The sequence below is a fragment of the Aphelocoma coerulescens genome, chromosome 5 (genome assembly GCF_041296385.1).
Source record: "Aphelocoma coerulescens isolate FSJ_1873_10779 chromosome 5, UR_Acoe_1.0, whole genome shotgun sequence".
In the NCBI taxonomy this organism is placed as follows: Eukaryota; Metazoa; Chordata; class Aves; order Passeriformes; family Corvidae; genus Aphelocoma; species Aphelocoma coerulescens.
In genome coordinates this window covers 46866577-46892870 of record NC_091019.1, presented here as the reverse complement: position 1 = coordinate 46892870, position 26294 = coordinate 46866577, and the positions used below count along the sequence as shown (strand labels likewise).

General features: G+C 39.0%; 1 protein-coding gene across 16 annotated transcripts in view; it reads right to left on the bottom strand.

Moving 5' to 3' along the window:
• Positions 1-26294, bottom strand: part of NRXN3 (neurexin 3) — a 982949-nt gene that overhangs the window by 56011 nt on the left and 900644 nt on the right. The window contains exon 19 of one of the 16 annotated variants that reach the window (XM_069018012.1): positions 11709-11776. The exons of the other annotated variants lie outside the window; for them this stretch is intronic. Within the exon in view, the coding sequence (XP_068874113.1) occupies positions 11729-11776 (48 nt within the window). The 3' untranslated portion in view covers positions 11709-11728. Of the gene's footprint in view, positions 1-11708; positions 11777-26294 lie in introns of those variants that run through there. 16 annotated transcript variants of the gene reach the window in all.

Sequence of the window (26294 nt, the reverse complement as noted above, 5' to 3'; positions counted from 1 at the left end):
AAACATGGATTCCTTAATCTGGTTAGCCTCGGAGATTTCCAAAGAGGCTAACACTTTGTTTAGGAATGCAGTTAGTGCAAGTGTAACACTAACTGAGATTATACCTCAATATTCTACAGAATAACATTACCAAAGATTATACTCATACTTGTAGGGCCTTCTGACAAGAACAACTTCAGGAAAAAAAAAAAGAAAGAAAAGAGAGAACAAAAATGTAATTGCCTGCCTATCAGCTCCACTATCATAATTACTTTCAAACTCTTGACATGGGTTGAATCAGATGAACACCAAATCAATTTTTGCAGCCAGCAATCATTGCATTCTTAGCTCATAAATTAAAATGTCATTGGTAGACTGAGTACAAAATAATGCCTGTTTCAGTATTTTACCCTGCAGAGAGAGCAACATCTTTCTCCTTCTGTTTCTGAGTGTAGCTTGTATATCCCTAAGCACTGTACAGTACATTACACTCATCTAATTGAAACCAAAGTTCACACAGCTGGATCCCACCCAGGAAAACACAAGAAATTATACACTGCCTACAGAGTGGGGTAGTGTTATCCCCCTGGGTATCCAGAGCCCCATTTTAGGTGTGGGGAGATGGCGACATGAGTTTTTGTCTTGCATCTGCACAACAGCAGCATTGCAGCATTGTGGATTTGCTGGCTGCACACTGGTTCAGAGGAGGAAGTGCCTTAAGCCTCCACTGCACTGTCCTCAGCTTCATCCCCTTCTGACCTGCAGTGAACCTCATCAGGCTGAAGCGAGTAGAGGGCTCCCCAATGCAAGGAAAATCCTCAAAAAAGACCCAAATTTTAAGGACAGAAACTATTCACTGTTGTGATTTCTTTAAGGAATAAAGTGATCAGATCAAATTTATGAGACAGTAGCATATGTTGAAACCTGATCCATAACAATAAAGTGCTTAATTTCAAATTACCTTTTGTGTCTCACTTCTGAGTCTGAGTGGGCATAATTTAATGGGCTGTTCTGTGCCCAGTACCTTGCCTATCACCTTTCACTCTCTATTTTTAACCACAGACTCTGCAGCTGAGGGTCACAGAACCAGGCCACTGAGTTTACTTTTCATATAACTGGAATTACCAAGACACTTCATTGTTTTCTCCTTTATGGAGGCTTTTGCACTTTACATAACCTTTCAGTGCATTTTTTAACTTAAAGCATATTTTTTAACTTAAAGCATAATCTTTACCTAATGACTGAGATAATTTTTCTCAGGTAATGTGACTAGCCAATGCCCAAATAACCTGTTTTTACTCTGAACTAACTCTAACGTCATACTTACTTTCCAAAATATAAAACTTCAAGCACCTTCCTCTCTCACCCACCCCAGCAGGAAAGGAGCCATGAAGACCAACACCAGCTGAATTCCCAATTGCTCCAAAATTCTCCTCCAAAGTTTCATCTCCAAATACCAATGAACAAGACATCCAGCTGTACTAGCAAATCCAGATGATAATTTTAAATGCATTTCTGTAACAGCCAATGCCAGTATTCAGAGTTTTGCCTTAAGGGATATCTTTGAAGAGTTCAGGATTTTTCTTCTGCTCTTTCTAGCCTTCAGAAGCTGAGCTATAAACTCATTGAAACCTGAATATAAAGTACTTCCTTATTTAGTAAAAATAGGATTGCCTATCACTTCAACCCAACCAGCAGCCAGTACATAGTGTAGTGCTGCATTTAGGGAAAATCTCCTCTCTTCCTTACAGTTGATTGCTTCTCTGGTTCAGAAAGAGAAATTTCACTTTAAGTGGAATGGTTGACTCTTTACCTGATCAGTGGGGTAATTTGACCTCACAGTGTATGTGATCAGCCAAATGATCAAAAGGTCTTGTATGTTTATCAGTAAGCTGCCTGCTACTGTCTGCCATGGGGAGCTTGGCATCTTTGTGCAAAAGCTTTCTGCCCAGATGTGGCATCTAAGAGCTGACAACTGATCACACTGGAGCTCAGCAGAGCTGAGACAGCAGTGGTCTCACATCTCTATGATATTGTCATTAGTACAGTACCAAAATGGCAGTAGGTGCAGACTCATCAGGTACACAAATCACAGAAAAACAAGAAGGAACTTCTAAAGGTGCAGGAGACAGTACTCAGCTACTTCAGTTCTACATCATGTAAAGCCACGAATAAACTTACCCTTCTAGACCTCATCATCCAGATGACTCCCATTTTGGCTAGAAACCCATTTCTAACTTCCAGCTGTAGCTTATTCACAGTTGAGTACCAGCCATTTTGGGCCATGCAACTCTTTTGTTTAAATAAACTTTCCCAGTCTTCTCTTTGTAAACACAACACACTTTCAGAGAGCAATCGTCTCATTTTTATTCTTTCAGTATGCAAGCTAAAGAAGCTAAACTGTAAAATATTTCTTCTACTAAGACTGACTCCCAAGTCACAATTTGTCCCTCAAAACCTTCTCTGTACCAGTGTAAAGTCCTTCCAGTCATTCTGGAACATGAGCAGATATGCTCTGAAACAACACTGAGCAAACTCTATTTTTATTTTTATAAAATACTTTAAAGAACAATTCTGCTGTAGTAAAATAGTGGCATGTTTGTGTGAAGAGGTTTACAAATTCTTTATTTTCACAAGTAGAGGAATGCAGCCAATTATGTTCTGTCAGATAGAAAACCAGGTTTGCTGCCAGTTTTAACTCAGTTGCCATTCAGAGACTACCAAAAAATCTGACACCAGTTCTTAAGGGAGGGACTTCTAGTGGCTTAAATCCAATGAGGTTTAAGGATCAGCCCAACATACTCTTGAATGAATTCAATGCAGACCATCTACAAAATGGCTGGAAACAAAAATTTGTGCCTGACTTGAGCACAGGAGGAAGTAAAGAGATCAAGCTGAGAAAAAAAGGCAGTTACTTTTCAAATTGCTGTCTTTTATCTCTGAAGAAATACAAAAACTGGAACTGGTAACTGTCTCAATATGTTATCAGTTATAATAACTACATTACAGAGATGCGATATAGAGTAAGTCCTTGGAAATTCCAAACTTACAAACCAAATATAATGAATAAATGAGAAAGCCCCACGTTTCATTTCAATTCTGCTCTCCTTATCTGCCATGCTAATATTTAGAAAGTAATTATTGCTCTTGATGATTAAAATTTTTTTTCTCTTCTTGAAATGACTGATTTTTCTTTTGAAGTCTGCATCACCCTGAAGGGAAAATACATTTCTCAGCAGATTGTTTTCCTTTTGCCTAACAAGGAAAGGGGATTAGAAAAATTAGAATAAAATGACAATAAAAAGAAAAATGGGGGAAGGGGAAGAACGAGCAATGAAAGACAGGCCTCTTTTTTTTCTTTTTTAATGAGGATTGTCTTTGGGAATTCATGAATGGAAAGAAGTGAAAAATTATGAGTTTATCACATAGGGTGTGACACCTCATACCTGCAATCTAGAGTTCCTATAATGAGGTGAATGGGCACTGCTGAGAGCTCATTGCTGAGGAGAGGTTAAAATGAGTTATGCATCACCAGGCCAGGCATTTTCATCACACCATATGACACAGAAATTTTTTTGCAGCATTATTGCAGCTGGGTTAGTTCTCTAAAGCAAGCATAAATGTATCTTATCCCAGAGTCTGAGTGTGATGACCAAGTTAATCTGGGCTGGAGGGAAAGGAATGTACACTGTAATGATGAAGTGAGGTGAGTGAACTTGGATGGTTGTATATTTTATCAATATAAAGAGATTCAACTATGGAAGTTTAACTACAGACTCATGCATTCCCCGTAATAAAAGGCAAAGTAAATAAAAATTAATATACTATAGCATATACCAAAAGCAAAATATAGACCTATGTGATTTCTCATTCTGAAAACTTCTCCCATTAAATTGATATAATGAGACATTGGGGTTTTTTGGATGTGTGGTATACTGAAACCATTGAGTGAAAAGCCATAAGAATCAAAGCCCATACATAGGAATGCACTCACCACCAACTCATCCCCTCCAAACCCCTGAAATCAGTCTGTGTATGCAAATTAACTTGGCCAATGTTGTATGGAATCTTACCACAGAATTTGTGAGCATGGCTCATACTGGTGGCAATGTGAACATCCTGGTGCCAAGTTAATTGTTGGACTCGATGAGCTCAGAGATATTTTTCAACCTTAACAATTCTTGGAATTCTCTGATTACTGCACTCTGCTCTTGCAGAATGGCAGGAGTAAGATGTGCACTGTTATAGATGACAGACACTTTCCCTGTTGTCCCTATATGAGGCTGAAAATGTTGAAACTAATACCTCAAAGCACTCTTTGGTAAGAACACTCAAAATACCATATGACAAAGACATTTCCTTTTTTTTTTTTTTTTTGAAAAGAACCTCAAACCCCAGACTCATGTGGTTGTTTCCTGGGGAAAAAAAGAAAATAAAAAATGAAAAGGCATGAGGTCTTAGAAGATGACATACTGACCGTGATTCCCAGCTAAACTCTCTGATAGCTGCTGAAGCAGCTACTCAAGCCAAACTATAATTCACAGAAACAAGCTGGAGGAGAGCCAGCTCTGCATGAAGTGATTGGCTTATTTTGGAATATGAAGTGTTTCCTCTTGACAGCAAGCCATGTTGACTGTCCTTGGGGAAATGCTAAGAAGGAACCTTGATCAGAAGTGAGACAAAGCACCAGTATTGGGTTGTGTGATGGATGGCCATTCAATGCCTTTGTATCTGCAAAACAGCTAGGTAATATCTGCAATAAAATAGATGTCTTCAGTTGCTAAAGAGGCTAAACATACATTTCTTGGCATTGTTAGTGCTTGGTAAATCATCAGCAAGTTTTGTCATTGTCATCTTCTTTATTTTAAATACACTGCTTTTGAAGTTAATAAAATGATTTGTTTCTCCCTTGTGCTGGACCATTTGCATAATTATAAAGAGGGTTCATGAAAGAGAGTCAATGAGATAATTCCCACATGCAAATCAAAGATCTTTCAATTAACATGGCAGGACGTGTGTGAAAACCATGCTAATGTAGCAGAAGATATCCCTAGTGGCAGTTCAGTAATCTGCTTGTATGCTAAGGCATGTCTTTGTCTCACTTTCCTTCATCACTGGTGGCCTTTGCTTGGGCAAGAGGGTGGTGGAACAGAGCAAAAAAGGAAGGTTTATAAGAGATTTTTTCTACAATGATACTGGTGGTGTGGGAGAGCAGTGCCTTAATCTTGTTTCAGGCAAAAGTCGATTGATTAAATAACTGTGTCTCTTCATATCAGAGAAAAATTTTAAGAAGAGTCTGATTTCCCGAAAGCTTTTTCATTCACAGACCAATTTGCTTACAGTTCCCCTTGTGAAAGGTGACTTCCCTCTCTTGTCTTCAGTAATAATATACACACGACTTTCATAAGGCTTTCCTTGTTTCTCTGCTTGCAAGTAATGGCCCCTCAGAACAACTACTGAAAAATGGAAAGGGACACTGGATACTTGGTAACACTGTAGGTTATCCCTGATAAAAAGCACTGAAGTCACATCTTTAGATTTCATATATACAAGCTGGTCATCAACTTCGAAATCGGAATTTAATATTTCCATGAGTATAACGATGCTGGATGGTCCTTTATGGAAGTACTACATCTTTCCCTCAAGCTCGGGAAACATTAAAGACCAGATACCAGAAGACAGATTTTTGCTTGCTACTGTGGCACCCTGCTAACTTTCTAATCAAAAAAATTTTCAAAAGCAGCTGTTGCCCAGGAGAAATAATGTCTCTGTGTCTTCCAGCAAAACAAACAGAACTGTATCATTTTAGGTGCTAGCTGCTCCTTACTCCTGAATTGGGACCTGAATGAGGAGTCTGCAAGTCTGGAAACCAAGAGTCCCTTTGTGAGCATGTCAGAACTCTCCCATGAAGCTATCTGCTTTACTACCATCTCTCCGATACCCTCCCTGGGAATCTGCAATAGCCCTAAAATCTGCCTCTCAGGGAAAAACTTACTGTTTCCCTTAAAAAAAACCCAGTAAGCAAAACCCAAAAACCTGCAGTTTGCTCTAGGTAGGAATAATTCACTAGAATATGCATTTATTTGGATGATGAAGGCATGTAATAGCAGTGACTGTCACAAACTCCAAACTATTTTAAAGAAAGCAAGAAAGTTATCTTTGCTGAATGCACTCAAATTGTGGTTTTTTAAAGCCACAGATACTCTCTAATTAAAGGAATATGACTTTCACCAACAGCAAAAATCTCTTACCACCTACTCATGAGGATGAAACTGGTAGTGGCCTCGGTATTAGTATCTCTCTCTCAGTTTTATTAATTTCATCACCAGCCCACAGGACATCCTTTTAGGTACTCTGCTTCCTGCTACTGAAGTATTGTGGAGCACAACCTAATTTCATGGATTAAGTACAAAACTGGGAATCATGAACACTTATTGTAAGGCCAAATGCTTTTTCCCGGGCTTCTGCACCATTGTGGTGGGGCAGACCTAATCCCTCTCATCACCACTTTAGGGGCAAATCACTTTCCCATTCAGGTCTTAGAGTCCAACACTCACAAGCGGAATAGTGTTGCGAATGAATCCAACTGAGACACAAGACGTGGAGAGCTGCAAAGTTTGCAAGGTAGAGAAAGGGCTTCGGTGGATCGATGCCGCGTTTGTCCCTACTGGGTCCCTTGTGCACCCTTAGGTGGCACTCTGCCAGCACCTACACGTGCACACGATCTCACCTTCGCAGTGGTTGTGAACAGCCGCTCACACCCACAGGCTGTGCATGAACTGGAGACAGAGAGGTGAGAGGGGTTCTCTGCATGCAATTCCGAGGTGTTTAACAGCAACACACCGAAGGGAACAGAGGCACGAAGAGCAACCAAACTGAAAGCCTGTGCCAGTTTTATCCCAAAAACTCCCAAAGGTGGGCAGAGCATCCAAAACCAATAGTCTGAGGTCTAGGGGGCAGAGGCAAGGTTGAATGGCATAACAGGGGCCAATGGGAAAAGGGATGGGAGGGGGAGAGGGCCAGTGACCAGCAGAATCTAGACAAAAGGAGAACTTTCCAGCACAGTGTTGTAAGGAGAGACCACTTTTAAGGCAACTTGAGGGGTGTAAAGCGGACTTAGCCACCACAACAGCAAGGAAGCAACTGTAGCTCCCACATTGTGCATATAACCTCCAAGTATTTGGAATTTTCATCCACCTACCACCATTTAAGAACAAAAAATTATAATAGCAAAAAGCTGCTGTATTTGCAGTCCTCTGCCTCTAGATTTGACCAGTTTATAGAGTAGTACAAACAGATCAACAGTTTTAAATGCTATTTTTGTGGTAGCAAATAAAAATCAGGAGTTCACTCTCAGCAGGCTATTCGTTTTATAATTATTATTAATACTAGTTGTTTTATTATGTAGCACTAGCCAAGTAAACTCAAGCTTTTTCAGCACATTTTCACTTTAACGAAGCAATTACTTGAGTCAAAATCATGTTTCAAATTGAGCAACTTCTAGCAAGAATTGTATTTCTGTCTTCAAGTCTTTGTTTTTCAAATAGTAAGGCATAATAACTTCTTGAAGAATTAGTAATCAATGTGTCACTCCTCTAAGTAATTATTTTACTTGAAACGAGTAATAAGCCTGTGTTCCCATTTGAGAGCACATGTAATTGCAATGTATTGTTAATTCTACAGTCTTTTGTACAGAATGAATACTCAACTTTAATAATCATAGGAAACTATCAAACTATCTCTAGTCTATGTTCTCTAGAAAAAAAAAGAATGAAAAAAGGTTAGCACACTGAGTATCTTTTTAAGTTTCAAACTTCAGAGAAAAACACAATTCACTGAAATGCACTCTGTGTGTGGTATTTGTGTGCATACTCAGCATGTCCTAAGGTTTTGTTTGTTTGTTTGCTTTTTTGAAAGACAACTATAGGCCTAGTAGAACTTAGAATCAAATGTGCTTGTTCCTTTATGCTTGTCTCTCAATTGCATTTGCTCTCATACAAGGAGCAGGGCACAAGACTCTGCCTCAGCTTCACTGCCTTTAAAGTGGAGAAAACTAAAACCAGCTGGAGAGAGCATTATTGTCATTAGTGATTGTTTGCTAAGTGCTTTAAGATCAGTAATACATGTTTTTAGCGAAGTGCAGAGCATTACTTGTTTCTAAAAAATAACAAATTAAAATGAAATATGATTGAAGTTTTCAGATCAATATATGTCTTAGGACACATTGGAACTTGAAGCTGCATTTTTGAAATGAATTTTCACATGAAATGAAACATATTTTACACTCTACATAAACACTATACTTGAGTATGAGACATGACTTCCATTCTCAGAGGTGTTCAAGAGCTGATGGATATGGCTCTAAGAAAACCGGTATGACCAGACCTGCTTTGAAAACGCTGTTGGTGGAGCTCCTTGTTAGTAAGAGCCTTCCTGGACTGGCCTGACTATTCTGCATTTCACAAGTGTGAACCTCATATGAGCACACAAATGGACAGGACAACAGCACTTGGCAGCACACAGGATGCAGCCAAGGCTGTGCTTTGAGCCATTTCTGGTGCCAAAGGTGATTATACACATTACCTCATGACTGTGCCTCTGAAAAGTCTTTCCTCATAGCTGGACTTCATCTGTGGGCATTGTCCTGTGTTAAAGCAGGCAGATGGCTTTTCTACTGCAGTGAGCTCAGGGAACATGCACAACTGTCCACAACTGGCTGTGCAGTGCTGCCTGTAATGTCTCCTGCCACTACAGAAAAGTGCCATTTATCCCAGACTCCAAAAGTACAGGTGTCACTGCTGTGCTTCTGTCATTGCCTCTCACAGCTCCCTGCTTTCAGCACCGTGCTGGGGCTTGAATTAATTGCTGACAAAGAGAGAACTGCAGCTTGTCAGCCATCAGGAAAGCCTGTGATCACTCATTATACACCGCTGACACAAGACCAAAATGAAACCAGGGCTCCAAGTTGGACGTTTATGTTATTGCTCTTATTTTGTCTGTTTGTTTGTTTGTGGTTTAATGCCTATGTGGTTAATTTGAGGGCGATAAATAGCTTTTTGAGAAAACTAATTTGTACACAGCTGCAATTTATCAGAGTGCAGAGAAGAGTGCACCAGAGCTGAACGCCCTGCTGAAACAGATGGTTGTGCTGCCGCCACACACTCCTGCATTCCTGTGAAGGTTAAGCCAAATTGCAGAGCCCTGGGAATTTGAGCTCGCACACATGCTGGCTCTACCCACATCGGGTCTGTTAGGGAAAAGCTTGAATGATTTTCACCTGGAAGCCTCCTGGGGCTTGCAGCCATTAGTTGAGAAGTTTAATAACTGCTGGCAGGGGAAAAAAACCCCACCAGAAACAAGCAATTCACTGAACTTTTCCAACTGCACAGCTGAAATTAAGTATCTAGTCCTGTTCCTGACTGTTTTCCTTATATTGCCTGATCCTCAAAACTTTCATGGTATGAGAGCAAAAAGATAGCAGCCAGATGGCAGCTGCTGTTTACAACAGAGCAACATGATTAGGATCCAGTAGTTTTAGTTGTTTCTACTGGATTCCATCTGAATGCAACAAGAAGTTAATATTCCCAAGGACAGAGAAGATGAGGTGCACAGAGCAAGGTGTAATGTTTTAAAGCTTCTGGATTGCAGAGTGGGTTCCTGCAACCTTGGGGACTGACCTGCATTTGTACTGAATGATGTACTGATTCAAGTGAAAATTGTGAATGCTGGTGCTCTGAAATGAGAGAAAAATTCTACTCGGTGGGAGCCATCACACTCAGGGCATGCAATGGCTTGCAAGATGGTTATTAATTAGGTTATTCACCATTTGCCTGAGGTGTACCCAAGAGTTACCAGGAAGAGGTCTAGCATTCACTTTAAAAAAAGTTGTCAGTTAAGACAAAAAAGCCCAGATGAAATCCAGAAAGATTATGTTTGAAACCTGAACCCCTTCTTAATACATAGATGCTCTACATAATCACTAGAAGATGACTAATATCCTTTAAGTATTACTGCTCAACTTAAATGCAGAAGTACAGTGACTGTGCAAATGCCACAGCTATTATGAGTGATTCTTCAAAGGTCAGAGTAAAAGGTCCTCCCACATGTGCCATTATATTATGGAAGATAGTCCCAAAAGAGACTAGTGGGAGATATACCAGAAACACAAGACCATGTAATATCTGCTTTAATGTTGTTGATTTCAAAAATGATAGAATCAATTTTCATGACTTGATTAAGAGACAAAAGGCAACATGGAAGCCAAGTTCTGACTGCATGGGCTTGCTGCAGCTATGGGAAGAGAATTTCACTTTACTTCCCATTTTCCTTTCCTGTGCAAACACACACAGCCTAGCAGCAATGCCTTGAATAAGGGAAGCACTTCAGATAGGGAGTAAAAGCAAGTGGCCAAGGAGTTAAAACCTATAAATATTCTTCCAGTAAATTCACATCAGATAACTAGTGTCAGGTTTCTACTTCTTTCTTCCTTGCAAACTCTTCAATAGCTTCAATAATTTGCCATTATCTTGAAAAGGAGGGATGAGAAAAAGGGCATTCAAAAATGGTTGCTTAAAGACATAAGCACTGCAGCATGCACTTGGGGAATTCTAGTAGCAGGGCAGAAAACATCTGCATAGGTCTTTAAGAAGACTGAACTTGTGAACCTTGGAGTTTAAAGGCTTTTTATGATTCTGCACAAGTTGTGTGTGCTTTTCCTTCTGGCCAGAACCTTGCTTTCCTAAGAAACAAAAGTAATTACAGTGTTGATTCCAATAAACTCACAGAGTGTCATTATTTCTCTCCTTTACACAAAGTACATGCAAAGGTATTCAACAGGCTATTGTCTTTGTTGCAGGCAAGAAAAAGGAATCACCATTTCCAGATTAATCGTAACAGTGGGGATGAAAAAAAAGCAAGGCCCAGAGTTTGATGTTTGACATTTCTGAAGGTAGTAAGATGTAGTTTTGGGCTGAGAAGCTGAGGGGATTTCTATGTGGGCAATAACAACTGCACATGCAACGTCAGCTGAGAAACCAGAAACCCAAGCAGGACTTCCCATGACACTTTAGCAAGGACAAAAAGCTGTGTTATTGCAGACCTTACAGAACAGGGGCATAGTGTCTTCTCTGTTATTAAAGTCTGCAAAATACAAAGCTATAGATCAAGTAAAATTTGTTATTTCAGTCAGAGACAGAAGTCCAGACTTCTAGTTTCTGCTGCTGGTTCTCATATTAGACTTTACCTTAGAGGGGCACCACTATTATAGCATCTGAGCAAATTTTATGTTTTATCCTCATAACTGATATAAAAACTATTAACCTCACTTTCAGAAGATACTAAAGGCACCAAAAGGCTATCTTCCCAAGACCATACGGGAAATTCATAACAGGAATGAACTGACCCAATTCTCCCAAGACTCACATTTTGAATTTTCTTCTTTGCTCAAATCCACTCAAATGTCCATAACCTCAGTTAGCTCTGGATATAACTGTATTTTCACCAAGATGGGTAAGAAGGCTGAATTTGAAAGCCTTCTGAGTTGCTAGGCTTAAAGGCACTACAAGAAATTCAGGGTACTATAATAATCACTGGCCTCATACCTTGCAGTAGTAAAACAAAATAACATCACTACAGCATATTATTCTTTAGATAAAATGCTCTTCTTATTCCCACTATACTTGTAGTTCTGCAGTGCTCAACTCCATAACACTCAAGCTCTCCTGTTTACTCCTCGAGCTCCAAGCCACAGTTAAGATTTGCTCTGTAGTGCCTCACAGTGAAAGCTCTGGGTGGGTACCTGTGGGCAGAGAGCAAACAGTGGCAATAAACCTGATCTCAGAATTTATTGCTACAATATACTGATTGTCTTCACTCCTACTGTGCTGAATGGGCTGAAGATAAAAATTGAGGGATATCCTATTGGGAGTTATATATCAGCATTACAAAGCAACCTGATCAATCTCTACACAAGCATTTCAGCCAAAACCAGCACAAAGGCATAGCAGTAGGTAAAAACCAACAGCCTAACTGTGAACTCACTGTGTTCTTACTGCCTGTAACAGAACAGCTGATGCAGAGTTCAACACTGAGCCTGCAATACTCTGCTTTTATGTGACAGTGGTTCTCTCAAGTGAACTAGAGGAAAAAGAAATCCCCCAGGCTAAGCTAGGAGGAGCAGCACTAATGCCTATTTGAGATGTACTTTTACAGTAATAGAAGAGAACTGCTGCTACCAGCTTTTGAAACAGGTATGGGGAGCTAGCACATGGCAGCTCAGCAGAACGAATACTCTCATTAAGAGCTATTTCCATTAAAGCTATCATGACCCTCTGCCTGCAATTTACATGAGCTTTTCCTACCCGCATCAGACCTAAAAGGAATTAGTGTGAAAGGGAAATTCACCGATTCAAAATAAAAATTGCGCAAAAATCGTAAATCATATTCAAGTGCTTTCTGCTAGATCAATTAGTGAGTTCCTATTGCCTCTTGTAGAAAGGCCCCTTTACAAGGTTTATAATTTCCCTGCATTCTCCTATAACAGACAAAGAGGTTGAGATTTTCTGGAAGTGATCCTTCTGCCTTCTCGTGCAGATCACAGAAAGCTTATAAAGGGCTATGCTAATGTGACCTGACTACACTTGTGTGAGTGCATGGGAAGCTGTACCTGCTACATATGCCAAGTGTGAGCGTGGGTTCACACATGTGGTTCTTGGTGCCTGCAGTTTGCTGAACAAGATTGCTACTTGTGGGAAGGAGTTTGCTGTACCTGAGAGCACTGACGTGTGTAGGTGAGGAACATGATGTGGGAGGGTGTAGGACACAGACACATGAGTAGGTGTGTGGGTCTGAGAAATAGTTACAGCTGACATAATGACATGGTTGGGAACTTTTCTGTAACTTTTTGGAGTACAGGAGTGTATAATCTCTGGGCAAGTGGTGTCTATATGGTCACTTAAGGAGTACTGTAAGGCATCATACATAGCTATGTATACTTTGATGAATTTATTGAAGATCTCTAAGTATGGTTTAAACTTTGCCCTCTCACCTTACATGTTGGCCAATATGGGAGGGACCAACACATTCTAGGACAAGTTTTTTTAATGCAACTAAATAGAACACCCTTCCCTTCCCTTCTTGGTCTTGTCAACTCATCCAACAGCAGATTGTTGCATTACTAATTTTGCAATAGTCTTGTCCATGAAGCAGATATTTTGGGTTTAATTCCTATCATGTACCTGGAACATGCATGAAGCATTTAGCTCTTTGGAATGTGAATCATGGGAAACCTTCCCAACACCAACAAAGCTGTCCTCTCCACAGGAAGTAGGCAGAAAGCTGAAATGAGCTAGACAAGGTGCCTCTACTTATTTCAAATCAGATCAAAATTAAAGTCTCAAAAGGCATAGGCATGAACCAATTTAAATGGTTTTAATACTGTGTCCTTCCTGGTGTTGAAAGAAAAGATGACTATCACTTGTATTATGCTTTCTCTTCCCTCTAGTCCAAAACTTCTGCTTGATCCTTGCAAACAGCAGCCTGTGTAATCTCTTTTATGTGACTGGCAGTCTGTGGGGCAGGAAAACAATCCTTGCAAATGAAATTCACCCAGCATTTACAAACCAGACAAGAGAAAAGGAGGATGAAATGAAAAGGAACCTTTTGTTTTCAGCAGGGAGCAGAGCACAACAAGGAAATAAAAAGATGAATAAACCTGTCACAGACTTTTTCTTTATGGAGCAGAGGCAGAGTTATTAGGTACCTGCAAAGAAGGCATTCTGGATATATGACTCCTAATGCATCGTCCATAATACAGCAGTGTGCAGAAGGCATACAACTTTTCAAACAGTTGTCAGAGACAGAAATAAATACAGTGTCTTAGTGGAAAAAAATGGCCAGAAGGATTAGAACTGAGCATTGGGGTGATGCAGGCAGAAGTCAGAGAGCTCTCTCTGACAACATGTTTTCATACACGATCCTTGTCAGAAAGAAAAAAGTTATTAACCTTTTATTATTATTTTTCTCTTACTAATCAGGGTGAGGTTTTTACTGCTCTTAAAATGTGACAAATTGATAGTGCTCACTAGAAAGGAGAGGCTGTAAACACAGAGCTCTGCCAAGCATTTCTCCATCCACGATTGTGGCACTCTACTAAACATAGGTTACACCACCCATTTGAAACCCATGATCCAACTCATCTGAAAACCCCAAAAACCCACTGCTAATCATCCTCACTGCTAATATGTAACTTTGTACTGTTTCCTCTCTTCCTACAGTTCTGGCAAAGTACGGTGATCTTTGCATCATATTTCTCTTCAGTTTTCTATGTCTGGTGTCGACTGCACATGCCACCCTGCTCTGTAGCATTCCTTCTTATCCCAATACTGATCTCCTAAAAATGAGCAGAATGTTCTAATACTTCAGTTATGCAATAACTAGTATATCCTAATGCAATGAAGCTAAATTTTTTGTCATACACTGACTCCATTACACAGTCTTACCTGTTTGCCTTCTACCCCAACATCACAGATTTGGGGGGCAAAGAAGTATCAGAGTGTATAGGTCTGGATGCAGATGGGCATATTAGGAAAGATCACGTGAGAAATCAAAGGTGGTTTGTATGCTGTTACAAATGCTGAGTGGAGGATGTTTTGTTCTGTAAATTTGTGCATTAACACTTTGAACTAAGTAACAGCCAAGATTTTTTACATATTTATACTGCTAAAATACATGTGCTGTTTTTTTTAAACGTTCAAATATTAGCAGTAAAAGCTTTAAGTAACAGCAATAAGAAATGTAACAATTATTGTTTAGGCCTTCATGATGACATTAGATCATGCTGTCTCCATGCTAACTAATAAGAATTGATTCTGAAATGAGAAACTTGGACGATCTTTTCTATCCTTTGTCTGGTAGTCTGCCATTTGATATACTACAATTCGCACAGAAACCACTTCAAGACTATTGCATATCCTAGCCCAAATTTCTTTATAGACAGTCTCATTTCAGACCTGGGCCTGAAAAAGAAAATAAAATGACTTTCAATGATAGATGATCTCAACAGTGAAATTTTGTCTGACCTGCTGCTAGAAGCAAGGAGCACATTACTGACTTGAGATACGCTGGTTAGGATCAAATGTCATAAACTGCAAAGCTTTCAAACAAAACTGAACTTACACCTGAACAGAACTTATTTCTCTGAGATTTAGATAAAGGAGTTTTGTTTTCCTTATGCATGAAGAGGTGTTTATAGGAGCACTGGCTGAAATGACAAGTCAAGGTAAAACGGCTGACAATCCACCAACGTTGGAAACACTTTTTCAGTTTTACTAACCTTTCACTCTCTCTCCCTACACTAATCTCTTCCTCTGATATTTCTCCTCCTTGCCTCCCACATAGTGCTCTGTTCACAAAGTATTTATACTCTTTCAATGGAATGACATAGCAAAAAACGAAACAGCATAGCACAAAAACCCACCCATTTTTTATATTGTACTAAAATGTTATGAAAGATACAAGTAACTTTATTCTTTCTATCCCTAAAAGTGAGGAAGAAACTCATCTCTGACCCCAAACCTGGGAACTGGTGATCCCTAGATATATGATTTACAAAAACAAAAATGAAGTTGCAGTAGTAACAGCTCAAATTACATCAAAACAAAAAGTTGCATTACTTTCTGGTTGGCTTGTAACCAAAACACAGTTAGATGTAAAGTAAGCCCAGTTTTTATACCAGCCTTTCTTTCTCTTTGTCATGGTACTGCTACAGACATTATCAGCCTCTAGCTTTGAGCTTCTTTCTTCTGTGTACAGAAATGTATAAACTGGCAACTTAGCTTTATGGACAAGGCCAGGGCAATGAAGCAGTGACTTGTTCTCTCAATAAGGGTGAATGACAACTTCATACAATTAAGTCCTTCATTCACTCTGCAGTTAAGCTTTATTCATATAATTTTTTAATGTAACATAAACAAGTTTTATGGGTCATTAATCAGACAGGTGTGCTGCATACTGTGTCTTTTAGATTTCAGGCCAGAAAAATGAAAACAGGAATGGCAAAATTACTTGGCTGCAAGCATTCAGGGAATGTGGTGAAATGTTTAATCACAAATATTGTTTCACTTTTTATCCTCCAACAACTCTTTTCAAGTTTGACATTACATTTCTTTGCTCTTCCCCTCTTTCCTACTTCTTATACTTTATTGAAAATGGTATCTTTCTGATATCAAATTAATTAAAAATTAATTAATTGCTCTTCTAACTCCACAAACTAAATGCTGCAAAAGTGAAACATTCACTTCCCAAACAATTTAAAAATCTAATCTTGTTAATTTGCACCCTTTATAATAAAACATAATCTGCTGTTTGTACTTGGTGAGTAGGGCTTAGGGAAGATGCTCTTAGCACAGTGATGGCTAGACCACTTCCTTGTTAATGTGTAATTCCATCTGGAAATTATATTTGTTGGGCTAATTCTAACTTCTGACAGTGGAAATGAATGCGCTTCTGCAATTACATTTAAATGGTCTATGATGTTATTTTCCTTTAGCTTCTACCTGCTGCCAATAGGCTTCTCCTGATGCAGTACCCACAATTTCCAGAGAGTTTTTGTTCAAAATAAAAGCAGTTTCACTTCATTACCTTCACTGATGGCTTTGATTAGTGCATTTTGTACTGATGTAATCAATTCCTGTATCTTAACCAGGGCTGCTAATTTCTTTTACCATGCAAACTAATTCAAACAATCATAATTACATCTTCAGCATCCTATATGTCTTGTCCTGTTTCTGCGGTGAAAGTGGACAAAGCTCTGGCAACCTATGTAGAGAGTTGCTGATTCAAAAATTTACTACATGAAGGTAAAATCAAGTAGATACAACAATTCATCCCATAAGGTAACTGAAGAAGTATCAGACCACAGGAGGTATTCAATAATTGCAATAAAAGTTTCAGCTTCTTGGACAACAAAGTCTTTAAAAATTTCCAGAGGAGAAGGCCTAACTTCTTTATTGGATCAATATCTACAGAAGTCTGAACTGGATATGCCATTCCTTGTTTTGTTGCTCCCCCCCTGCCATATTGGTCTTCATGAAAATGGGGATTAAAAACTGTAACTTTAGGAATTAAGTGGATTTGCACTTAAATCTGAATCACCAGCCTCTCCTGTTTTAAACTGTCGTATGCTATTTCCGCACATTACTACACAGCTTTTGCACTCTGCAAAAGATAGATGCAAATGAGAAATGAGGGAAATGAAGCATGAACAGACTAGAAAGACAAATATGTAGCCTGTTAGGGAATCTAAGACATTTAGTGCTCTGCTTATTCTGAAGGATTGTAAAAAGTTACAAAAAAGCAACCTAGAAATGCAAAAAATATTTTGGGGAACATTAGCTTCCAACTGTATCACAATGTCTGGGTAGATTAACATTCACATACCTATCTTCTTTTTGATAAACATTTCTCAATGACTTTTTCAGATTAAGAGATAAGTTAGAAACACACATTATAGGTTTTTCCTAGCTCACAGAATCTTGGAGCAGATGAGATACCATCTTTTGACTTACCTGAAGAATCTTTTAATCACAGAACTGAAAAGAACAGAGAAAGCTTTGACTCAAAATTATTTCTGCAGAGTCCTGTCACTGGCTTAAAGCCTATAAGGGGTGAGAGAATCCCATCCACTTCCGAAAACTCTTCTCACTTTGAAATTTGAATGTGTTACTTCCCCACCAAAAACAAAAGCCAGACTATTCTGACAAGAAAAGCTTTCACATTGTACTTCAATATCCAGGAAAAAAGGTTCTAGTATTCCAGCCTACAATCATGCTATGCTGAGTGCAACTATTTACATATTACAGCTTGAACAGAGGGGAAATACAAGATCATTTCACAGACACATTGGCCAATTAAGTATATGGAGTTATCATAATTACAGTAAATTATGCCAAGTGTGACTAGAGGTAATCACAAGGCAAACACATTTTTTTTCAGTTGGCAACAGAAGCAAAATTTCTTGTAGAATTCAGAGCAATTTTTATTAATGCTACCCACCAGTAGCAGAAAGATTCTAGATAATTTGAATGCCCATATTTTACTACTTCAAAACTAGCATAATTCCATATCAATTTTACAAATTTGTATATATAAGAAGAATTCAGTTACTGTGCAAGTTGAAATAAGTGTAATGCAAAATAAATTGTACATTAGAACAGTATGTGTATTTGAATGAAAAAGGTACCTATTCATAGAGACCAATATCTTACATTTGGTAAAAACAAATATACAGAGAAATATTTCTTTTAATAAAGCTAAATAGAAGTTTTTAAACCAGTGTGGATTTGAAAGACAAAGCTGTTTTTTCATTTCCCTCATTAATGAGAAACAGATCATAGATTTACTAGTTATTAGTAGGAGCTTTTGTACCATGCTCTATGTACAACGTGTACAGAGGTACTATGTACTGAAATTGCACAATGCAGTCCTGTGGAAAAAATACTTGCAATCGAAATCAGTAAATTTGGATACTAGAAGCAATAAAGCCATGTGGTGGTACATACCATCCTGGCTGATTTTCCCTGTTTCTCAACCAGGTAAAATGATCTGCATGGAGCTCTGGGCTGCTATGGTTAAACTGCTCCCAATGTCTGTGCACATTTGTTCAAAGTAAACTTGCCTATCTCTGTACAGGACTACAGCATTCTGTGGAGGTATTTAAAATGATTTTACCAAGGGAAGAAGTCAGAGCCCAAAAAGGTGGAGTTAACTGATGTACTGTTTATTAGACTTGCTTTTAATAGCAGTCAATGATAGCTCACAGCTAGTGTTTTGTAATGTAACAGGCTGGGTTTGGAGGAGGATGTTAAGGAAGACCGTCTGCTTTGTGCTCTGTTGACATGAGCATGCAGCACCTGGTGATGCTGCAGCTCTGAATCACATGAGCCATTAACAGAAAAGAAAGTCACAGAAGCAAAAGACAGGAAAGCCACAATACATCTTGGAGTCAGTCCCAGCTAGGACAGGCTCCTTGACAAAAGTTCAGGATGAAAGTGGTATAGTGCAGATACCAGCAAAAATGCCAAGAAGAAATCGTTTGCAGAGCAGGAGAATGAAAGATAATCTCTGCATCACATCTGCAACACGAAGCTTTAATTAACATTTCACAAGCCCTGGCACACTTGAAATGTCAGTTTCTTTTCAGTATGGAAAATCTGTGGGGTGTTTAGAACCACAGCTATGGATGAGACACAAAGGCAGGACTATGATTAGGACACAGCTGAAATAAAATCAAGCTGCCTTTCCTTGTGGCCACGTGAATTATGACAGAAATAGAAGCAGCTGTTACTGTTAGTTTGGTCGCACTGGGGACAGCTATTGCCACTGGCATGAGTAGCTGGCTAGCTGCTAGCATTGCTGTAGTGGTTCGGCTGGCACAGATCACTACTTTCCCGTCTGTAATAGCTTTATGAAAATATCACTGTTCAAAAATTTCCATTTGGTTCTATCTCTTAAGTGATTGCTTTCTTTAGAAATAAATACCCTAAGTGTTTTTGGGACTAAGCCCCCTCAAGACATTGTTATATATAAACTAGATCACAACAACAGAAGTGAAAAGTATGTATTTCAACATATTTATACTATTGCCTAACCCACTCTTGCCTTCCTCGCAGCCTGTACAACTGAGTCCCACACAATACATTCAGGTACTAGGCACAGTACTACAGGTACAGTTGCAACCTGTAAAATACAGATTTATTTTTGCTAAGCAAGGATGTTTTCATTTCTTTCCTGGGGAGACTATTCCACAGTTTACCAAATCTTGCTTTTATGAAATTGCTTTCTGCGTTCAGTCTAAATTTATTTAATCTTAGCTTCAGCCCAATACACCTAGTTCTATGCCTTCAATGCATCACTCTAAAGCATTTATACTCTTTAAAGGTTTAATGTCTATCACAGCGCTCTTGTTTCTGTATCATTTAGCAAACAATGCACATTCACAATTTGTGTAATTTCTTATCACCTCAGGTTGTGTTTTAATTTTTACCTCTTTTTATTTTGCTAGTTAGGCATCTGAAGTGGCATGCAACAATATCACAGGAGAGGCAATTCTGTTCAAAGATATTTTGAAGCTCTTTCTTTAGGCTTGACAAGCTCTGCAGATAGGCAACTTTCTGATAGGTCATTTGCTATTTACATAGCATTATGGTATCTTGGCACAAATAGACTAAGAAGAGCCTTGTGTTCCTGTCATTGTCTACAGCAGCATCAGCTGACTTGATGAAGCATCTCCATTTCCTGTGTACATAGCACTAGCTAAAGGCTCTAATTCAACTATTGCTGCACTAAATTCAGATGGAGTAGATGTAATTACTACTAGGGCTACCTGATTGCTTCATTGTTTTTGTTGACGTGACTCATATGGCTCACACTGCACCATCTCTGGAACATCCCTAGCTCCCTTCAGCTTGTGGCTTAGTGAAGGTACTTCATGCATCAAGATTCAAGCAGTTCTGTGTGGTCTCTCTAAGAGGCACTTCAGAAAGTAAAAGCTCTGTACCTCTGACAGTGTTATAGAGTCACTGTTTCAATTTCTTCATATAAAATTGTTTCAGAGTTTCCAATATATAAGAGGTCCCAAAGGACCTTTATCTAGTTTTCCCAGAACTGCCAAGACCATTGCCCTTAGAGGTACAGGCTGAACAACACTTCAAGTCAGGATACCATAACTTCTGACCTCTCAACAGTTATGCTTATCTTCTGTCCCAGGAGAAGAATGCTTCTTTTTTCAAAAGCATAACAGGAAGCAACATGGATACAAATTTAATTTCATAGCATCTGAAGCAGCTGCCTCTTCGCAACAGTGTGCATATGCACTATAAATTAAAATATAAGCCCAGGAATGTACAGAGGGATTATTAGAAAGTGGAAATGGATTTTAAAGCATTTTAGGTTATAGATGTTTGCTGTGATGAAGCCCTGCAATTGTAACTGACTGCAAGTCAATGAAGAGAGGCCCTGCAGAGAAACCTTGTCAAATTAAGAGGGCTGGACAATCGCCAACCGTATGAAGTTTTATTACAGTATCCCGCAGCAGTAGGGAGGAGAGGAGAGATCCAACAGGCAGGAATTGTGCAGCAAGATTGATTTATTTAATTCTTTTACAAACTCTTTTATAGACTTTTTTCTTCATAGTCTAATTGGACAAAGGATCAGCCACCCCTTGGGGTGATTGGCTAAAATCCTAAAACAGCCATTGTTAAAATATTTTTCTACTATACCATAAACATAGTTCTACAAGGTCGCAGGTGTTCATAGTTTATAGAACTTCTGCTAATCTCTTCGTGAGAGAGAAAAGTATTTTATGGGACTGGAAAGAAGCAAGAAAAATTCTTGCTAGCAGCAATGTTGTATCCACAAAATTTATCAAGTGAAAATGATGGATTCTGCATTTGCCCTGGGACAGGGCAACCCTGGTATGGACAGACTGTGGCATGAGATGCTGGAGAGCAGTGCTGCAGAAAGGGACCTGAGGATCCTGGCTGATGGCAAGTTGAACATGAGCCAGCAGTACCCTGGCAGCCAGGAGGGCCAACCCTGTCCTGGGGAGCATCATTGCCAGCCGGGCAAGGGGGGGGATTGTCCTTCTGTGCTCTGCACTGGGGTGACCTCATAAAACAAAAAAGACATCAAACTATTACAGAACATCCAAAGAAGGGCTACAAAGGTGGTAGCCTGGTGGTAGCGAGGGTCTGGCGGGGAAGCCATATGAGAAGCAGCTGAGGTAATTTGCTTTGTTCAGCCTGGAGAAGAGGAGACTGAGGGGAGACCTCATTACAGTCTACAACTTCCTCATGAGGGGAAGAGGAGGGGCAGGCACTGATCTCTTCTCTTTGATGACCAGTGACAGGAACTTGAGGAAATGGCATGAAGCTGAGTCAGGGGAAGTTTAGGTTAGATACAAGGAAAAGCTTTTTCACCCAGAGGGTGGTTGGGCACTGAAACAGGTTTCCCAGGGAAGTGGTCACAGCACCAGCCTGATGGTCTCCCCTGAGGTCTCCCCTGACAGAGCTCAAGAAGTGCTTGGACAACACTCTCAGGCACATGGTGTGACTCTTGGGGCAGTCCTGTTCAGGGACAGGAGTTGGACTCTATGATCCTCCAGGGACCCTTCCAACTCAGGATATTCCATGATTCTATGAATATTAAATAAATGCTTCAGAGAATAACCTAATGAAGCTTTACATTTGTTTATGACTTTTGAACTAATTACATCTACATTACCTTTCTCAGATGCTTATATTTATTCATTCTTTGTGTGAGAAGATTAGAATTTGTATTTATATACTATGTATCTAGTATAATTTTGTATGTCTCCATGAATATATATGTATATATGTGTATATATATATATGAAGGAGGCAGGACATCAAGGTGCTGGAGTGGGTCCAGAGAAGGGCAAGAAAGCTGAAGGGTCTGGAGTACAAGTCTTATTGAGGAACGGCTGAAGGAGCTGGGGTCGTTTAGCCTGAAGAAAAGAAGGCTCAGGGGGAGACCTCAAGGCAGAGGTCAGGGGAGACCTCGTCACTCTCTACAACTACCTGAAAGGAGGGTGTAGCCATGTGGGAATCAGCCTCTTCCCCCAAGGAACCAGTAAGAGGCCAAGAGGACATAGTCTCAAGCTGTGCCAGAAGAGGTTAAGGTTGGACATTAGGAAGAAATTCTCCATAGAAAAGGTGATTAGATATTGGAATGTGCTGCTCTGGGAGGTAACAGAGTCACCATCCCTGGAGATGTTTAAGCAAAAACTGGACGTGGTACTTGGTGCCATGTTCTAGCTGACAAGATAGTTTTTGGTCTCAGGTTGTACTTGATGATCTCAGAGGTCTTTTCCAACCTAATTGATTGTGTGATTCTGTGAAAAACTTTGTGTTTTGAATGTGTGTAAGGATAACCTCTTCTGGTGCCAGTGAATGAAGAATTTAGACATTTATGTGTGCAAGGGTAAGCGTGAGCAGGAATGTGAGAAGTGTGTGTGTAAAGTGTAAAGTTAAATGAAAGCTAGTCATGTGAATTCAAGTATAAATACAAATAATCAGCTCCCTGTTTGAATGAAAATCTTAGGTAGGCAGAAGCTTAGAAAGGCACCACAATTCTGTTTTCTTCTGTGGAAATTCTTTTGTAAACCCGTCTCTTAGATTTTGAAGGTTTTTGGAGTACTTTTTATATTCTTGCTCTTCTACATGCAGCAAAATATGTTCTGAAAATGATAGTTATCTGTGAACTCAGCAACTTTGCCAACTAGAAAAACAGCTTTCAGCCCCACAACCCGCTTGGAGTGATAAAGAATTGCTGTGGTCTTGCACTGAAATGGACTGACTTCATTATCACACTCAATGATGGTTTTAACTTCATATTTCCTCAGCTCTGCCTGAAGGAAAAATGATAGCTCTGATAACCAAAGAATATTATTAAAGCTAGTTTCCCAGGGAGTTTAATGATAACTGCATTATTTCTCCTTAAGAAAACGAAATTGTGAAGCTAGTTATGTTCAGTGTGCTTAACATTGGGAGACTTTGTACTACTGGGTTTTAAAGGGCAAGCTGGCTTGCTTTTTTTATACATATGTATGTTGGATTATTCCATGGAAGTGTTTTTGTGGAACGCTTTGAAGGTAAAAATGAAGTTTTCCTAGTAAGTGATCTTTTAATCAGTTTGTGGTCTTTTCTTTGGTGCTTGTAAACAATGAAAATAAAGTCTGGATTTAGTTATTCATCCACTGTGCATTTCACTATTTGATCACACTAGGGATTTCATGACAGGGAGAACTTGAATTTTACCAGCTTCTCCTTATCTTTGGCATACATTGTACACTTGATCTTGCTGCTATGTATAAGATTAGTGGACTTTTTTTGTAAACTATGTGTACATGTTGATGAGTTCCTAAGCTCAAAACCTTCTTAAACTGGTTTCTTGAAACACAAGGTGATGAATTATACACAGGAATTTGTTATTCTACTATACAATAAATTCTTATCTTTGAAGGAATAAAGGGATGGATTCTGTCCTTGGTTACATTTCACTAAAATGGTAATTATAATCTGGTATACTACCATTACTGATATAACATGGGCTTCATTACCATCCCTCCAGTGATAAGAAATGTCCCCTGACTTGATGAGTTCACATTCTAAGCAGAAGATACTTCCGTCTGAAAAGGGAAGCCAAAAGGAACTCTCTGATCTGAAATTGCAATATGCTTTAGAAATTTTCTTTCACCAAATTTAATGTCATCATTAGGGAGATAGTAATTACCAAGCTGATCAGATGAGTGATCTATTTAGACCAGTATCATGCACTCCCCAGAGCAAATGCCAGCAGCTGTCTCCAGAACACTATGCCCACCATTTCACGAGGCACCATGAACCACAGCTACTGTTTTTCTCTACAATTCCACAGTGTGTTTCTGTTAGTGCCTTAAAACAAGTTGAAATCTCCTTTTGGAGTCCTACGAAATATTACTGAGGACTTTCTCATTAGTATACATTTGTTTAATCCTCTTTTGAGCACTGATAAAGTCTTTGGTTTAGGCTTTATTTATAATTATATTTTTTATAGTTTTTATAGGTTAATTATCTTTTGAATAAAGCACATTTTCTTCCATCATCTTCAAAAATATCACCTTTCAAATCCTCTGAAATCTTCCTGTTCTTGCCATTTTGGAAAGGACAAATAAGAACGTTCAGTATTTCCTCCCCAAATCATTCAGGAATTTTCCGTGTGCCTGCCTGCCTTTTTTTGTGACAGCCACAGCCTCCTGAGTATTTCCTGCTGTAATTTACTCTTGTGTCTCTTGTCAACATTAGCAGCTGTTTTTTGAACTTCCTTTAGTTATACTATTTCATGATTCTATGAGGAGAAATAAATGCTACATCCTTGGTAAGGATGTACCACTGTTTTATATAATGCTATGATCAGTGGAATTTTCTACCCCATTATTCCTTTATCACAGTGTAATACTTGCTTTTTGACTTCTGCTGTGCAATGAGCAGATGTTTTTACTGAGCTTCTGGCAATGTCCCCTAGGTTTTTGTTTTTTCTCCCTGAATGGTTACAGTTAATTTAGAACCTAGTAATGTGTATGAACAATTAAAATAATTCCTTGCAATGGGCATTGCTTTGTAGTTGTCAACAAAGGATTGCATATGATGTTCTCCTGCCAATACAACCTTCTATATTAGGTGTCTCTGAAATTCCTCACTGTCTTCTTAAACACAGACTTCCATAAATAATTTTTTATTATCTGCAGATCTTGCAACTTCACTGCCAATTCCCTTTTCCACATCACTGATTAAATACAGTGGTCCTCAAACAGAAGTTTGAGACACTCTTCCATTAACCTTTTGCCATTTTTCTATTAACCTGAAAATCAAGCCCTATTTCTCTTTTTGGTCTCCTGTTCTTTGCCAGTTTCAAATCAATGACAGACATTTACTGTTTCCTATCTGACAGCTTTGCTTCCTTATCAGATCTTACAAGGAATTTCTGAAAGATTAAATAAGTCCCATTTATTTGTTTCACTTCACCCACTGTATGGACGGCACAGAATTAATACTGGAAAATTGGAGAGGCACAGTCAATCCCAGATTCTCACTTTCATATTATATTAACTTACATGGTGCTTCTTCATACAGTAAATTTATTTAATTACCAATCCAACCAGCTTTCCTAAAGTCACAATCACTGAGCTATACAAATATGTATCAAAATAATGTGCATTCTGCTTCTGTTCTACAGCAGTTATTTTCATGAATCTTTTTCATTTTGAAATGTTAAAGATTTTCTCCTCCATTCTATCTGAACCCCCTTTTTCATCTAATGACCCATCACTTTATAATATTCTGATCTGTCTTCCTCAATAGAACAGGTTTGAGGCATATTTCCTCTACCATAGAACAGCTTCCAAGAAATGATTCAGCAACTCTGTAAAGCCTTCTAGGAAATGTACTTTCTCCCTTTACTCCTTCATTGTCAAACCAACAGAGGGATGCTTTATTGAACATTCTGATTCTGATATTCCACCTGTAAAAATCATTAGCCTGTTACTGCAGACAGGTAACTAAGGACTTCCAAAACAATTTATGTGTTAAAGTCAGTGACGTGACAGGTACTAGAGAGAGAAGTCCAGGATCATGAACCTTCCTGTAATTTTTCTGTGACATTATCAGCTTCAGTATTACAGTGGTGGAAAAGAGGGGAAGAATATTCAAACTGAAAGTGCCTGGAAAACAACAGGGAAGTGAATGACAAAAGAACTGGAT